Source organism: Podarcis melisellensis, assembly GCF_964234715.1.
Source record: "Podarcis melisellensis genome assembly, chromosome: 8".
NCBI classification, from domain to species: domain Eukaryota; kingdom Metazoa; phylum Chordata; class Lepidosauria; order Squamata; family Lacertidae; genus Podarcis; species Podarcis melisellensis.
The window spans coordinates 24876261-24893425 of NC_138540.1; the positions used below are offsets into that span (position 1 = coordinate 24876261).

Consider the following 17165-nt stretch of genomic DNA (forward strand, 5'->3'; position numbering starts at 1 on the left):
TTTACCTAAGAAAGGAGCTTTCAAGGCAGCAAAAGAGGAGACATAGGATAGTGCCTGTTGCTGGACAGGGATTGTAAAGAAAGTTGATCACCCCTCCTGTGTTTGCTGGAAATTCCTGAAAGTATCACAGTCTTGCTGTGGCTATGCATTTTTTTTAAGGGTCAGACAGGTGGCAGAACCAAGAGCCCCACGGACCAGACTGGCTCCCTGTGCTACCAATGCTGTCAGTCGGTCACAAAGCAAATTTCCAAATTTCTGTCATGTCACATCTCCCTAATCTTTTCTGGAAATTAAAATGTCCCAAATACCTTTCCTTGGAGGGGGAGGTCACTCCAACCCCTTGATCATTTTGGTTGACTTATTTTGAACCTTTCCCGGCTCCTTTCTGAGGTGACATGAAGAGATTTTGTACAGGTCACTTGTAATTATTTTACTTACTTGATTGTAAGATTGTGGCTGGGTGGAAATAAATAAATCAATGGAAAGTGAAGGAAACCCATTTTCTATTAATTTATTCCCCTGCCCCTGCACAAAGCTGCAATTGTGGACTTACCTGGCTTGGGGAAGGAGCTTGCAAGGGCTCTGGTAACATTCCAGAGCCCACTTCCCGGGGTTCCTGGCTTTACACATTTTTGCATATATACAGAGACTCCCGGAACCTAACCCTCACTTAAGACATGAGTTACTTGTACACAGTATTCCAAATGCACCATCGACTGATATAACACCATTATGATATCGGCACTTTTGCTTTCAATTCCTTTCCCTAATGATCCCTTAAAAAAGGGTGTGAAGCAAGGCTGGTGAGGGGTGTGGTTTGGGGAATAGGGTGTGCTGAGTGGGTAGAGCCAGCCCTAGGAAGAGGCAGAGCGAGGCAGTTGCCTCAGGTGGCAAATGCTAAGGTGCAGGGAGAGGACAGAGCTGCGAATGCCATGTGCTCTGCCCTGTACTCTGATATTGGCAAAAAGATGCTGTCTTTTTGTATCTAGGGCGGGCTAGATACAAAAGAATTTTCCCTTAGCCCTGAAACTGCTCCGATAGCATAATCCTTGCAAGCCTGGTTCGCTGGAGAGTTTAGCATTTCACAGGGATCGTTGCTTGAGCCCTTCCAAAGGCTCCCAGCCACGGCTGTGTCACTTATGCTAAGCAGGCTGCGACCCCCATGCCAATCAGAGGTAAAGGGACTGAACCTTGGGGCCGCCCCTGCCGTCCCTCAGGAGCCATCGTCTTCAGAAAGAGCACAGAGGGGAGACCTCAGCTCCTGCTTCAGAGTCTCTCTCATCCCTTGCAGGTCACCAGAAGGCACATCCCCAGAGGCAAGGGCCTGTCACAGAGGCCTGGGTGCTGTCAGCTTAGTACAACCAGGCTACCTTTCTCGGCGCCTCCTACCCCCTCAACTCTCCCAGGGTTTTCTCTCTGTATAATGAACTGACAGTCAAAGAGAGGCTGGGGTTCGTCCATCAAGCATCAGCTTCTCCAGCAGACAAGCAGTTCAGGAAGGGAAAGGGCAGGGATAGGGAAACCTCTGGCCCACAGGTCTGATTTGGCACACAGTGTGGCCAAGCCGAGCCCCGCTGACCCACACCTTTCCAAGCAGTGGTGATGCCTAGCACAGGGTTTGGTGCTCTGCAAGGCCCAGACATCAGCTCATAGGAGCCAACTCCTAGGGGTTGAGGTCCCTTCATTTCCCCCCCTCCCTAATAAAATATTTGAGGGGGCTGGGCTTCGCCAAAGTTAATGGGCATTGCCATTCAAATGGTGTGTGTCTTGTGATCGATTATGCAGGATGGAGCTTACCTGCAACCCCCCCATATTTTATGCAAATTGGCACCCATGAACTTGGTCAGTTTCCAGCAGTGCCTTGTCCTTGCTGTTCCCTAAGAAGCAGGCCACGTTGCTAAAGACCCTGTTCCTTTAGCCGTGGCTAACCAAAGGCTGGGGTTGATGATGGGGGTTTGCTGTGGTTACAGCTTTTGCTGTTGCTGTTTGGAACGAGAGCAGACTAGTGGGTGGCAGAAGGCGAATAAAGACCCCGCTGTTTTGTAAGCCATTTTGATATTGTCATAGATTCGGGACATACACACACACACAAATCCTAGAAATTAATAAATGGTAGGATTTTGATTAATTGGGGGTATGGATAAAAATACAAGCCGCAGAGGAATTCCCAAAGTAGCCTATGCAAAAACGACCTGGCCAAGCTAAGCGTTGAGAGCTATTGGCAATGGAAGAGAACTGTCCTCCCCATGTGAACAGAGACGGGGAGGGGGGCGTGTTTGGAAGGTTGACAGGAAAAGGGAGTCTTTAGCAGAGCTAACAGGGAGAGAGATGCCTTGGACTCCAGGGCTGCACAGCCCTTCTTGAAATGACCATGCTGTAAAAGCCAGACTCCTTCCATGCAGACTGAAGGTGTAAATAAGTGAATAAACCATATTTCTTCAAGCTCCGACAGTCTCCATTGTGTCTTAAGTCTCCAAAAGCCCACAGACCCTGGGGGTGTGCCTGGAACCCCATGGGATTTTTTCGTCGCTCGGCAGAGAGTGCGGGGTTGCAATATATTTTAGGGAAGTGCAGGTTATCAATATTCAAGTAAATCAACGATAGACCCTTGACGCTTGGAGTTCACAATCACAGAGTGTGAGGGTGGCAGCGCAGACGTTTGCCTCCTATGGCAAAATTTGTAGATCCGGCTCAAGGACCCATTCCTCCCAGGCAAAAACACACAAGTAGGGTGAAAAGGAGGGCCAGAGAGGAGTGTGGTCTGGGGAGAGTCCCAAGAGCCAGACAGAGAGTCCCAGGAGCCCATCCCTGCCTTAGATAAAACCAAAGGGAAGTCAATTAGTAAATAAGGTTGAACAGTGGAATTTGCAAGAAGGGTGTGTGGTGGTTGCAGGCTCTGAACCTGGCAATTGTGGGGTAGGGGGTGGTGGGTGGAATAAGCCTGTCTTGTTTTTCTTTACTCCTGTGCTGAGCTGCTCTGAATGCAGCCTTTGTGTCCCCAAAGTCCTTTCATATGCATGGTGCAGCCCCCGCCCCCCTGAACTCTGAGCTGGTACCCAGCAGAGTGGTTCTCGCTTTGCTATCATCTCTTTGACAGACAGGCCTGCCTATCATTTCAGCCATCCCACCGGCTTATTAGCAGATGTTCTCCTGTCTCTCAGAAGAGCGAGCAGGAGGACAAATGGACCATGCTGCAGATGGCTTGGCTGGGCCCTCCCACCCACACCTGTCCCCCTGCGCTTTGGGAGATGAGCCTGTCAGCTCCCGAGGCAGGAGGACGCGGCAGGTGGCAGCTGGTTACATAGAGAGATGGGTGGGAAGAAGGAAAGCAGTGAGGGAAAAGGGCAGGCAAGAAGGAACAGGAGATAGAGGGGGACTCCGCCTATGGGGAAGGTGGTGGGGAAATGAGCGAACCTAGAAAACCAAGGTGTACTCCAAATGTCATGGGATCTGCCGAGCAGCCTTAGGGCATCTTCTGAGACCGTAGGAAGAGCTCTGCTGGGTCAAGTCAAAGGACCATCTGCTTCAGGATCCTGTCTCATAGTGGTCAACCAGACACACATTATGGGAAGTCTGCAAGCAGGACCTGAGTTTAAGAGAAACTCCCCCCACCTGCAACTCCCAGAAACTGGTATTCAAAGGCTTCATGTCTCTGATAGTGGAGGTGGAACAGAGCCACACTGACTATCAGCAATTGTTACTCCACAAACACACACACACACACACACACACACACACAATTTAAATTTTCTCTTTTACAATTTAAAATACTGATTTTACATCCTCAAGACATCCATGACTTCCCTTCTTCTCTTTCCATGGTTCATTTTACATATCATAAATCCCTGCATATTTTACAAAAAACTATACCATTCAGTATTCCATTATTGCATGCATCAAAACTTGTTTACACTGTTGAATTTATCTTAATTCTGCCAGCGTTTTCAGCTGCACACAATTATTTCCCATACATTCAATAAACGTTTTCCAATCTTCTTTAAACGTATGTTCTTCTTGTTCTCTTGTTCTATATGTTAAGTCTGCAAGTTGTGCATAGTCTGTCAACTTAAGTTGCCCTTCTTCTTTGGTTGGGACCTCACTCGTTTTCCATTTTGGGGATAACAAAACACAGGCCGCAGTGGTAGCATACATCACACTCCCCAATTATGATGCCTAGCAACTAGTATTTGGGGGAGTGGCTCTTTACTGATGAATGGGAAGGAGTGGCAGAATGGGAAGACCATGCCTTCAAAGCTCAGATTTCCAGAAACTAAACCAACCAATTAAAAGCTAGAGAGACTATGTGGTGTAGTGGTTATAGCAGGGGTGGGGAACCTGAGTCACATGGGTGACATGTGGCCCTCCAGACCTTTAAATCTGGCCCTTGGGGCTCTGCAAAAGCACACCCCTCACCCCTCTTTGCTGCCTCCTTGAGTGTTTTTGCCTGGCTGGAATATGCCCTGGAAATCTGATGGTGCCTCTTGCATACATTGATGGAGGGAAAGACAGGGGTGCATGTGAAGAAACTAGCCTATGGTACCCAAAGTGAAATTTACAGCCAACTTTTGCCTAGTTTCCCCATAGGACAAAATCAATGAGGGAAGCAGGAGTCATCTGAATGGGAACGGGCTGCCTTTCCACAGTGTTGCGTTAGCAGCAAAAGTTAGGGCTGCCCAGGGATTTGCCACAGTGGGAGCTAATGCACTGACCTGCTGGTCTTCTGCCTTCTCATCTCTCTCTCCTTTCTCCTTATTTTGCCCTCTAGCCTGTCAACAGGGTTTCTACAAGTCTTCCCCTGGGGATCAGCTGTGTGCCATCTGCCCTGCCCACAGCTATTCTGAGACCCAGGCGGCACAGGTGTGTCGCTGTGAGAACAACTTTTACAGAGCAGCGCAGGACCCTCCTTCAGCAGCCTGCACACGTACGTACTTCATCTCATCCAACCCTCAAATTGCATGCGTGCCTGGACAACCCAGACCCTTACTGCGAGTCTCAGTCAGATAAAAGAGGATAATTCCCAGGATACTGACAAGCACCCTGTAGCCACAAAGCAAGGGAGGAGGCAGAGCCAACAAATATTAAGTGTGGTGTACTGTAGTGGTTGGGACACGAGTGGCGCTGTGGGTTAAACCACAGGGCCTTGGGCTTGCCAATCAGAAGGCCGGTGGTTCGAATCCCTGCAACGGGGTGAGCTCCCATTGCTTGGTCCCTGCTCCTGCCAACCTAGCAGTTTGAAAGCACATCAAAGTGCAAGTAGATAAATAGGTACCACTCCGGTGGGAAGGTAAATGGCTTTTCCATGCGCTGCTCTGGTTCGCCAGAAGTGGCTTAGTCATGCTGGCCACATGACCCAGAAGCTGTACACCAGCTCCCTCGGCCACTAAAACTAGATGAGTGCCGCAACCCCAGAGTCATCTGCGACTGGACCTAACAGTCAGGGGTCCCTTTACCTTTACTATAGTGGTTAGAGTGTCAGACTATGACCTCAGAGACCAGGGTTCGAATCCCTACTCAGCCCTACAACCCACTGAGTGACCTTGGGCCAGTCACTGCCTCTCAGCCTAACCAATGTCACAGGGTTGTTGTGGGGAACAATCAAGAAGGGCAGAACCATTTACACCACCTTGAGCTCCTGAGGGGGTAGGAATGGTGAGATGCAAATAAAATAAACAATGAATAAAATAAATAATAAATAAATAATACCGCACCGTTTGCACTATTCATAATGGGCTTGGCTTCTCTTTTCAGCCTGTGATTCAGATTTCTTGGGATAAGGTACATCATAAATAAATTAGCCTGATACCAGAACGCAATAAGGAAGTGAAGCAGCATAACTTCATAAATATGAGGGCAGGGGTGGGTGGTTCAGGGGCCAAATGTGGCCCTCAAGCTTTCTCTGTTTGGCCCTTGGATTTCCACTTAGGCCACACCTCTCACTGCTTTACATCTGAAGTATTATGCTGAGTAGAAGTATTATTAGTAGTAGTAGCAGCAGCAGTAGTAGTAATAATATTAGTAATCGTAAATGAATCCCCCTCCAAACAACCATCCCAATATGATTTAGACTAAACATAATCAAGGACAATTAAAAAAGCAAAAAAAAAGAGCAAATGCATTTAAAACTGAAGCCATGTGAATAGACATTTGTGGTAAAGACCTGTCTTCAATTGTTTCCAGAAAGTGAAGATAGTAGGTGCCCATTGTATATCGACAGGAATGCTATTTCACAGAATAGGGGCCACCACAGTAAGAGCCCTGCTCGAATTACTGTGGAGAACATGTCCTTGAACTCTGATATTGCATCTTGCATGTCTGAATGGAGGATAGAGAGGATCATGTGAGAGTGTGTTGTCCCACCCACCTTTGCCCCTGGCTCCACCCACTCCAATCTTATTTGTGCACCACTTGGAAAATTATTTTGATCCAGCAGTCCATGCATTTCCTAAATAAATAAGATAAAATATGATAAACCCCATAAACTAAAGCAATAAAACCGTTTCTACAATTGTACAATTGCCATAAAACGACCGGGTTGCACTCCCTTCTTCAACCAAAATGTCTTTGACAACAATGTCAAAACATCAAAATTGTCTAATTCCAGCTGCAAACTAAGCATATATGATCCCTAGCTCATATCGGGTTGCCATATTTTTTAGGGAAATCACCCAAAAAACAAACACTTCTGATCCAACACACCCCAATTTTTCTGCTTACGAATACGGCGAAGTGTTTTTAAACTGCATTCCTGCCAAAATGAAATGAGATAATGAAAGTGGACTCTTCAAGCTCTTATGGTTGCAAAGTGGCTTACAGGAAGATAAATACCCACCATCCATAACTCACTGGGCTTGAAAATCTTACTGCCATTTCTACATTCAAACATATATCTTATAATTGCCAGTCTAATTTGCATATATATTTGGACCCCTAGAAAGTCTGGACCTATGTCTAGAATTCACAGAGCAAAGTTAAATATGGATGAGCCCTAGCTGAAGGCCACTGATTTCAGTGGGTCTTCTCTGAGTAGAACTTATTTGGCTACAACCATTTTTTAAACACGCCTACACAGGGCAGATCATTTCCACAGGCTGTTTTCACCCAACTTTGTCTCAGGTAGATTTGCTTTTACAGTCCCTGCTACCTTTAAAATTATGATGATTTTACTGGCAATGGTGAGGATTGAACCTGCAAACTTGTGCATGCCAAGCATGTGCATCTCACGAAAGGTCTGAGCTACCTGAGGGACCTGCCAAGCAGGAAGCTCCTCTGCTAGTCTTAAGGGCTTCAGCCTTTCTGTCTGTCAACTGCTTTTCCTTTAGATAATATTAATAATAAAAAAAAGTCTTCCCCTGGGAGCCAACAGCATGCTCAATGTTGTTTGCACACTTATTCTGGAATCCAGGTCAAAAAGGTGAGGCATTTCCAAAGGGAGATAAAATGAAACCCCAATGTGAAAAGTTGAAAGAGGATCTGATGTGGTCCATAAAAAATTCCTTGCCCTAAATAATAGTAATGTTATTTTCCTGCCCTAAATAGTAGTAATAGTAGTAGTAGTGGTGGTGGTGGTGGTGGTAGTAGTAGTAGTAGTAGTATTCTATCAATTATATAGATTATAATGTTCTATCAGTTATATAGATTATAATGTTCTATCAATTATATTTCGGCATTTTGGATTTCAAGGTTATGCATCCATGTTTGTATGTTATAATTGTAAGAGTCAGAGAGCATACCATTTCGCTGCTCCAGTATCCTTGGTAGGTAATTACCCAGCCTTTCCTTAAAAACCTCTAACAAAGGAGAACCCATCGCTTTCCACCATTGGACACCTTGTACTAGTCCTCAAAGCAGCCTGCAAAAATCCATCAAAGGAGTGAAAATTGCTTTGCAAAATATGTATGCATTAGGGAAAACAGCGTACGAAAACATTAGGAAGATTTCGCTGTAAAGCGCTGGCGCATTTTCACAAGAACTTGCTTTTTAAAAGCTGATGTGGACAGCTTAAGAGTAGAAAAAATGAGAAACGTTTTTTTTAAAAAAGCAAAATTCTCAGATTTGCAGGCCAAAGATAAAAGGGGGCAGAATTTGCAAGAGGGGTGAGGCAGAGGAAGAAAGCCTGCCTCATTTTAGGAGCAGGAGACCCATGCAAATCCATTTGCATCTCATTGCATTTTTTTTATTTATTTTTTGTGGATGGACATGCAAATCCCATCATTTGCTTGAACAAATTCTTTTTGCGGTCAGGAAGATGCCTGTTGACAGGGGAGCAGATATGGTAAACAAATGGGGGGGGGGGGTTAGCAAGGACCCAGAGTCCTACTGACTTGGATATTTAGGGCAGCTTTCGTTTCTATGCTTCTCTGTTTTTAATCCTGTGGTCAGAAACAGTGACCTTAGCTTGATGCTAGAGCACATGCACTGCATGCAGAAAGGCCCCAGTTCAAGCTGGTGCTGCCAATTAAATAAGAGTGATTGTGAAATTGAATGGGTAGGAGAGAATATATATATATATATATATATATATATATATATATATATATATATATATATATATATATATTTGCTTTCGTAGATTTTCACAGGTACAGGAATGCAGGTTTTGGTGTCCTCGGGTGTCTTCCCGTGTAAAAGTTGGGGTGTCTAGGCGACGTTTCGACGAGGTCTCACTCGTCATCTTTAGGCTGGTGCTTTTCGAAAGCACCAGCCTGAAGATGACGAGTGAGACCTCGTCGAAACGTCGCCTAGACACCCCAACTTTTACACGGGAAGACACCCGAGGACACCAAAACCTGCATATATATATATATATATATATTTGCTTTCGTAGATTTTCACGGGTACAGGAATGCAGGTTTTGGTGTCCTCGGGTGTCTTCCCGTGTAAAAGTTGGGGTGTCTAGGCGACGTTTCGACGAGGTCTCACTCGTCATCTTCAGGCTGGTGCTTTCGGCTTCTTGTTACTGGAACAGAGCAGGATCTCAGTGTTTGAGTTCCTATAAATACTGTTGAGGGGGTGTGGTGTATAGCCTCCAATGTTCTGGGCAGAGAGGAAGTTCCCAGGCTAGTGTGCCTTTTCTTCTTTTGTTCCTTAATTACTTGAGGGATATCCTGAGTGATTTCTTGAGTGATATCCTGAGTACCACTTAGGTGGGTCATTAGGTGTGGATTAGTTGCTAAAGTCTTTGTGTCTTGACCTCTTGAACTTTGTGAAGAGTTTTTCTGAGAAGATGGCTGTACTGCACTTAGTTGTGCTCCGGATGCTGCACCCCCCTGCAATCCCTACACAGATCTGGCTGACACAAGCCACAAAACCACAGCTCGCCCCTATACACGAAGCCAAGCCAAAGCACAACTAAGTGCAGTACAGCCATCTTCTCAGAAAAACTCTTCACAAAGTTCAAGAGGTCAAGACACAAAGACTTTAGCAACTAATCCACACCTAATGACCCACCTAAGTGGTACTCAGGATATCACTCAAGAAATCACTCAGGATATCCCTCAAGTAATTAAGGAACAAAAGAAGAAAAGGCACACTAGCCTGGGAACTTCCTCTCTGCCCAGAACATTGGAGGCTATACACCACACCCCCTCAACAGTATTTATAGGAACTCAAACACTGAGATCCTGCTCTGTTCCAGTAACAAGAAGCCGAAAGCACCAGCCTGAAGATGACGAGTGAGACCTCGTCGAAACGTCGCCTAGACACCCCAACTTTTACACGGGAAGACACCCGAGGACACCAAAACCTGCATATATATATATATATATATATATATATATATGGAACACGGGTAGCGCTGTGGGTTAAACCACAGAGCCTAGGACTTGCCAATCAGAAGGTCGACAGTCCGAATCCCTGCAATGGGGTGAGCTCCCGTTGCTCGGTTCCTGGTCCTACCAACCTAGCAGTTCGAAAGCACGTCAAAGTGCAAGTAGATAGATAGGTACCACTCTGGCGGGAAGTAAACAGGGTTTCTGTGCGCTGCTCTGGTTTGCCAGAAGCGGCTTAGTCATGCTGGCCACATGACCCGGAAGCTGTACGCCGGCTCCCTCGGCCAATAAAGCAAGATGAGCGCCGCAACCCCAGAGTCGGCTACAACTGGACCTAATGGTCAGGGGTTCCTTTATCTATATATAGATAGATAGATAGATAGATAGATAGATAGATAGATAGATAGATAGATAGATGATAGATAGATAGACAGACACACACACACCACCTTGAGCTCCTTGGAGAAAGAAGTGGAATATAAAATGCAATCAATAGACACTATGAAAACATTTTGAATATTTGTATGCAAGTTGCTGGATGATTTTTGTCTCCATATTCCCATTTGGATGAGCTCTTGAGTGAGCCCAAGCACTGGAATACACCTGACTGTCTCTAAATAGTTAGAGCTAGTGGAAAACTCACCTGTCACCAGGCACGCCACACCCTTTATCTCCTACAGACATCTGCCTGGTTGAAAATCACATATAATCAATTATATGCACACACACACACACACACACACACACACACACACACACACATGCAAACAGCAGATTTAAACACCTTACACTGAGACTGTGCAGCTGTGCAAGCCAATGCATTGTTTTGCAGCCTATTTCCCTGGCTCAAAAAGAGGGGGCAGTATTCCTATATCCATGTGCAACATTTGCCCCCCACTCCCTTCATGCTTGAGCATTGACCATGCTGGTTGGGGTGGATGGGAGCCCAACATCGTCTCAAGCAGGAGTAGCCAAGGCTGTGCCCTCCAGATGTCCCAGGGCTGATGGGACTTGTAGTCCAGTAATATCTGGAGGGTACCTCCTTGGCTGTGCCTCATCTGGAGAGCTGCATGTTCCCCACTCTGGGACAGGGTTATATGTCTACAGGAGCAGAGGAGAGGATGCAGGGGGTCTGCCTGCAGACCTCTTCTCCCATCATGTGGGGACAGCCATTCCATCAGGCTGCCTCGGTGGAAGAGATAGGAATCAGAAGGCTCATTGCATCAGCTTTGCTGGAGGACTGGCTCCATCAGGCACCTCCTGCTTTTGAACTGTGCCAGCTGGCACAGGAACAGCTGTTCAAAAATTGGTGCCTGAGGTTTGGCTCCGGTTTTTCTCTTTCCTCCCTGTCCCGTTTCCCTTGTGTGTTGTCTTGTGTTGCGTGTGTGTGTTTTAAGATGATAAGCCTGTTTTAATGGATTGCAGGCTGGGATCATTTTTTTGACTGAAGAACAGGGTAAAAAGGACCCCTGACCATTAGATCCAGTCGTGGCCAACTGGGGTTGTAGCGCTCATCTCACTTTATTGGCCAAGGGAGCCGACGTACAGCTTCCGGGTCATGTGGCCAGCATGACTAAGCCGCTTCTGGAAAACCAAAGCAGCACACGGAAACACCGTTTACCTTTCCGCCAGAGTGGTACCTATTTATCTACTTGCACTTTGACATGCTTTAAAACTGCTAGGTTGGCAGGAGCTGGGACCGAGCAACAGGAGCGCACCCCATTGCGGGGATTTGAAATGCCGACCTTCAGATTGGCAAGTCCTAGGCTCTGTGGTTTAACCCACAGTGCCACCCGCGTCCCTGAAGAACAGGGTGCAAATGCCCTAAATAAATAAACAAATATTAGGACTGTTATGGAAGTTCCTTCCAGCTCTCCCTCCATGACCCTGCGCTCCTCCTGATTGTTTCTAGGTCCTCCTTCTGCCCCCGTGAACCTGCTCTCCAGCGTGAATGGCACCTCCGTCACCCTCGAGTGGTCCCCGCCTCTGGACAAAGGCGGCCGCAGCGACATCCTCTACAACGTCCTCTGCCGCCACTGCCTGTGGGATTCTGGCCAGTGTGAGGCTTGCAGCACTGGCATCCGCTTCCTGCCCCAGCCAGTGAACCTGGCTCAGGGATCCATGGCTGTCACCAACCTCCTAGCCCACACCAACTACTCCTTCTGGGTGGAGGCCATCAACGGGGTCTCTGACCTGACCCTGGAGCCACCGAAATTCGCTGCCGTCAACATCACCACAAACCAGGCAGGTAGGAGATGCCCTCCCCCCTGCTTGCCCTGCCAGACTGGCTTTCAGCTTCTGCTTAGCCTGCTTCTCAGGGCTGAAAATGGTGGATATCACTGAATGGGCAAAGAGGTTTTTATGGAAGGATCAGGCATGTAAGAAGCAGCCTTATACTGAGTCAGACGCCTAGTTCATTTAACTCAAGTGTTGTCTACTCAGGGTTGTTCAGTACTGGCACATTTGCGTGGCGAGTTCCCCCCTCCTACCAGTAGAAATAAAGACACCGGACAACATTATTTAGGTTAATGGGCTAAAACTGGCCACAGCTTTATTGGTTACAGGTGATGAGTGGTATTGGCTTAGGCATTGGTCCTAATCAACTATCCTGCTTCAGTCTGTCTGTCTGAGAGGCCGGGAAGGGTTAACACCAGCAGGTGAAGCCCTGCTAATGCACATCAACTAGGCACCCCCCCGGGATCACAGCTATTGGGCGTGCCTTGGGCCCTGGCCTCCATAGGCTTCGGACAGGGCCACGCCCCCCAGAGTCCTTTACTGGACTACCCTTCACTATCTGGGGGAGGTGATGGTGCTCCTCCCCTCAATTCATCTACATAACAATACCCCGACCAATGCCTAACCACCAAACCATAGAAGTTGTGACGATTTGCTATGAGGTAGGTGAAAAAACCAAATCGCTGGTGCCAATTTGCCAATTGGAAAAATTCCTACCAGGCCCCTTAACGGCGACCAACTGAAGTCCATAGCAAGGTCAAAAGAGAACCTTGAAGGGTGGGTGGGTGTGAAATTCCCCAGCTGATCGGCGGCAAAAGAGGACACTCCTCTGCCACGCTTGCCCTTAAATGGTGCAAGCCACACCCCCTGAGCCAGCTGATTGGCTGGCCAGGGAATGACGTGGCAGAGGATTCCCCTGATCACACGGGGCTGGGAGTCAGCCACCACGCGAGTGTTGGGGGTGGGAAGCCCGCACCACCACCTCCTCCTTAGGTCGGAAGTAGCTTTCCCCCCTAAATGTTAGAAGTGTGGCACTTAACGTAACAACTTCATGGTGAGTACCAGCATCTTTTTTTCTAAAAAAAGAAAAGAAAAAAGCACTGGTTGGAATCCATTGAGGTGCTCCCAAATTGAAGTGACATGGATGGTTCCCTAGGTCAGATGTTCTTCATCACCAGCTCCATGTTATTTCAGGTGGTTATGTGGCCTACTTTACAGACGACAGTCCTCTCCTTGAAGGGCTCTGCAGATCACATTACCATACCCTCCAACATTTCTCCAATGAAAATAGGGATGTCCTATTCAACAACAACAAGACCCTGCCCATCTGAATGGGTTGCCCCAGCTACTATGGGCAGCTTCCATCATATATAAAAACATAATAAAATGTTTAAAAACCTTCCCTATACAGGGCTGCCTTCAGACGTCATCTAAAGGTTGTATGGTTACTTATCTATAAGTAACTTGGCTTGGGGAGGTCACATAACTCCATACCCTCCAACGTTTCTCCGATGAAAATAGAGACATCCTTAGGATAAACGGGACATTCCAGGATCAAACTGGAAACTGGGATGGCGTCTGTAAATTTGGGGCTGTCCCTGAAAAATAGGGACATTTGTAGGGTCTGCTTTGCTGATAACGTTGAAAGATAATGAACACGAAGATGGAAGGGGCCTTGATGTTTCCCATCGATGACATCTTTACAATTGGCTGAGCAGGCACCAGGATCACCTGGTCACAGTCTTCTCCACTCCTGTGCTAGGTATTGCACTTCTATTTAAATTGCAGCAATCATTTCAAAATGTGCATTTCTGCAAATGTATGAGCCCTGGGTTCACAAGCCGTTTTGGGCCCATACACACATTTGCAGACTGGAGAAACTGTTGGTGGGTACCAAGCGCACTGCAACCAAGCACACACTGCAACCCATTTTATAAGCAACAATGGAATATTTCTTTCAAGCCTAATTTCATGGGCTTTCACAGGTGCTACTCTGGCAACCCCCAAATTGGCACGTGCAGGTTTTATGCAAACTGCTGCCCTCTTTGGACCTCCTTTTTCATTTTGGCAGGTCCTAGGTGCTTGCCTTCTCTCCTCTGTTACTTGCTTGATCCTCTTGAAAAGCAGCCTAGACTAGTGGCTATCGCCACCCCGTAGCACTGAATCCCACAAACTTGACTGATTTCTAGAAATTGCATGAGGAAGTCCTTTCCTTCCATGCATCCTGAATCTATTGCCAACCAATTTCCCAGGGTGATCTCTTGCATTCTAGTATTATGAGAGAAGGAGAAGAAATCCTCTCTATTTACTTCCCCCACACCAATGAAACATTATATAATCCTCTTTCATATCCCTCCAATAGCCTTTTCTTAAAAAAATAACAATAAAAAGCATTTCTTTGTGAGGAAGATTCTCCATCCTCTGTTCATTTGGGTTGCCTTTTGTGACCTTTCCCACTTCCATTATTTTCTGCTTTTCTTTTCTTTTTCTTTCCCCTCCACGATAGAACCAACCAGAACTCCATCTCACATACCTACCCTACTCTGGATGTTTTGACCCATTAAAAACATTGCAGATTAACAGAGCAATCCTATACATGTCTGCTCAGAAATGAGTTCAGTGGAGCATAGCGCAAGGTAAGTGGGCATAGGATTGCAGCCTTAATTCGTAGAGTCATAGAATTGCAGAGTTGGAAGGGACCCAAAGGATCATCTAGTCCAATCCCCAACTGTTACTATTAATGATGAGGAAGACCTGGAAAAAATTACCTAAAATATCATCTTACCCCTGACATACCTACTCTGCTTTTATCAGGACGTCACTTCTGCTTGAGAGAGCAATCTTTAATGTGGTGGCACCTCCTTTTTAGAATTCTCTCCCCCTATGTATCAGGCAGGGGCCATCTCTGCAGAAATGTTTTATATACAGTACATACAAAATGTCATCTACATAGCAAGAGCAATGATGAATCGCTAATTCTAGAAACCAAGAATAGGTCAACGCACCAATTTATTGAGGAATGAAGTACTCTTCCAATTCAGAGTTGGAGTATACTTTGCTGAAGAATTCTTTCCAGTTCTCTGAAAACCTTCCTTTGTCAACAACACTTTCAATGGCAGATCTTTATTCCAGACTGTGCCTGTATCAAGCCTGAAACTGTTTTTGGTTTTTTGGGTTTTTTTACATATTAAAATAAATTTTGTTTTTGTATCTGGAACTGTTTTTAATTGTTTTGGTGGTTGGAATTTTTGCCATGAAGTCCCTTTGAGATATTCTATGGGAAGTGATTCCTAAACGGAATCAAATAAACAAATGGGAAAATTTGCAACCCGAATTGTATATGGGTGGAAGTCAGTGTCATACTATTATGGTTGCTGGGTGTTTTTAGGAAGTCACAAGGCAGGCACCAATGGTAAGCCTTCCTGGAGTACTGATGTCCTGGCAGTTGCCTGGCAATGCCACTAACTGGTGCTTGTTGTGAGATTAAATGTAGTCTCCCTCTTATAGCAATTGCTGTATGGCTGAGCTTGGTTACCTAAGCCACCTAGAACCTCTTGACCCATTTGACAATGGTGGTCCACTAAGGCAGATGGAACAGAACCCCACCAACCTCGGTCTCCCCTTGGCCAGCTCCTATTGTTCTACTGTCTTACTTGCAATCAAACAGGAGGTGGGCCCACCTTGCAATGGCTCTGGCTCCATCTACAGCTGGCCTCCTTGCTTTCTCCATTACCACCATGGCCTCTCTCTGTCTGTCTCTCTCTCCTAGAGGACTGTAGAGTTGGAAAGGATCCTGAGGATTATCTAGCCCAACCTATGCAGCTGTAGCATACAGGGATCAAACCTGCAACCTTGGCGTTATCAGCATCACCCTCATATGGTTTCCTATTATCTGTTTCCATAGCTCCATCCCAAGTGCTGGCTGTTCACCAGGAGAACGTGGGCCAAAACAGTGTCACGCTCCTGTGGCAGGAACCGGATCAGCCCAACGGCATCATTCTGGAATATGAGATCAAGTACTATGAAAAGGTAAAAGTTGGTTTTACCCTTGTCCTGGTTGTGTTGGTTGACCCAGTGGCGTAGCGTGGGTTGTCAGCACCCGGGGCAAGGCAAGTAATTTGCGCCCCCTAACCCATGGATTTTAGTAGGGGCAGAGAGCTGCGAGTGCACCCCCCCAGATGTTGCGCCCGGTGCGGCCGGCCCCCCCTGCACCCCCCACGCTACGCCACTGGGTTGACCTGTCTGCTATCTCTGTTTGGCCAGGTGTGCCACTGCATGTGCTAAATCTCTCCATCCAAGTTGCTTCCCAGAATCTAAGGTGCAAATAAAGCTAGTGGAAATCTCCCCCTCCTCCTCCTTCTTCCAGAGTCTTGCTTCCACAGGGCACCTCTCCATTAGCAAGCAGCTATTTATTTCTGCTTCCTCTTATTTCCAGACTTTGTTCAGACAACTGTGCATGTGCAGTTTCTCACGGGTTTCAGCTTGCCTTTTTTTTTTTACTTACAAATTACAGTTGTAATGATGACATTGATTTAATCAAAGTGTAAAATGGAGTTCTGATATGACTGCATGATTACATCGAGATTCCACGCACAACTGCTCATGCTCCGACATGCACCGATTAAATCACAGCACAACACGGAATTTTAATGCGATTGCATGCATGTGCATTGATTAAATGCAGTTGCATCAGGATTCCATGCACATGTGCTTGTATATGCAGTGACTAAATTGCAGCATAAAAAGGAATCCTGATGGAGTTGCAACATGATTCCTTCTTGACCAGATTTCACCCATCCTCATAAGCTCTAATGGTTGGTGTGCTTCAGTAAGCCACAAGGAAACTAAATAAAACCATGAACTGAAGACTCCAGCAAACCCTGCATTTCCCAGATTCCAACGCTGATTTTAGAAATTGCCCAAGTTAACCTGGAAGGCAAGCCAAGCAAGTATGGAAAGGCTGAAATAAACCAATTGCTGCTTCCTGTTCCCATTGCCAATAATACCTTCTCTAGCACAAGGCTTTGATCCAGGGGTGAGGAATATTCTTTTTCTGGGGACCTTTCAAAGATCTGGTGGTGGGAGTGGCCAGGTGCAAAAGTGATTGGAGCAAAATTTGCAGATGTTACCTTTGTATAAAAGACTAGTTCCTGCACCCATCCG

The 17165-nt window shown here is 46.4% G+C and overlaps 1 protein-coding gene across 2 annotated transcripts in view; it reads left to right on the forward strand.

Annotated features, from left to right (window-relative positions):
- Positions 1 to 17165, forward strand: part of EPHA8 (EPH receptor A8) — a 62393-nt gene that overhangs the window by 24684 nt on the left and 20544 nt on the right. For both annotated transcript variants that reach the window (XM_081923529.1, XM_081923530.1), the window contains exons 4-6: positions 4766 to 4921; positions 11680 to 12015; positions 15907 to 16031. In XM_081923529.1, the coding sequence (XP_081779655.1) occupies positions 4766 to 4921; positions 11680 to 12015; positions 15907 to 16031 (617 nt within the window). The remainder of the gene's footprint in view (positions 1 to 4765; positions 4922 to 11679; positions 12016 to 15906; positions 16032 to 17165) is intronic.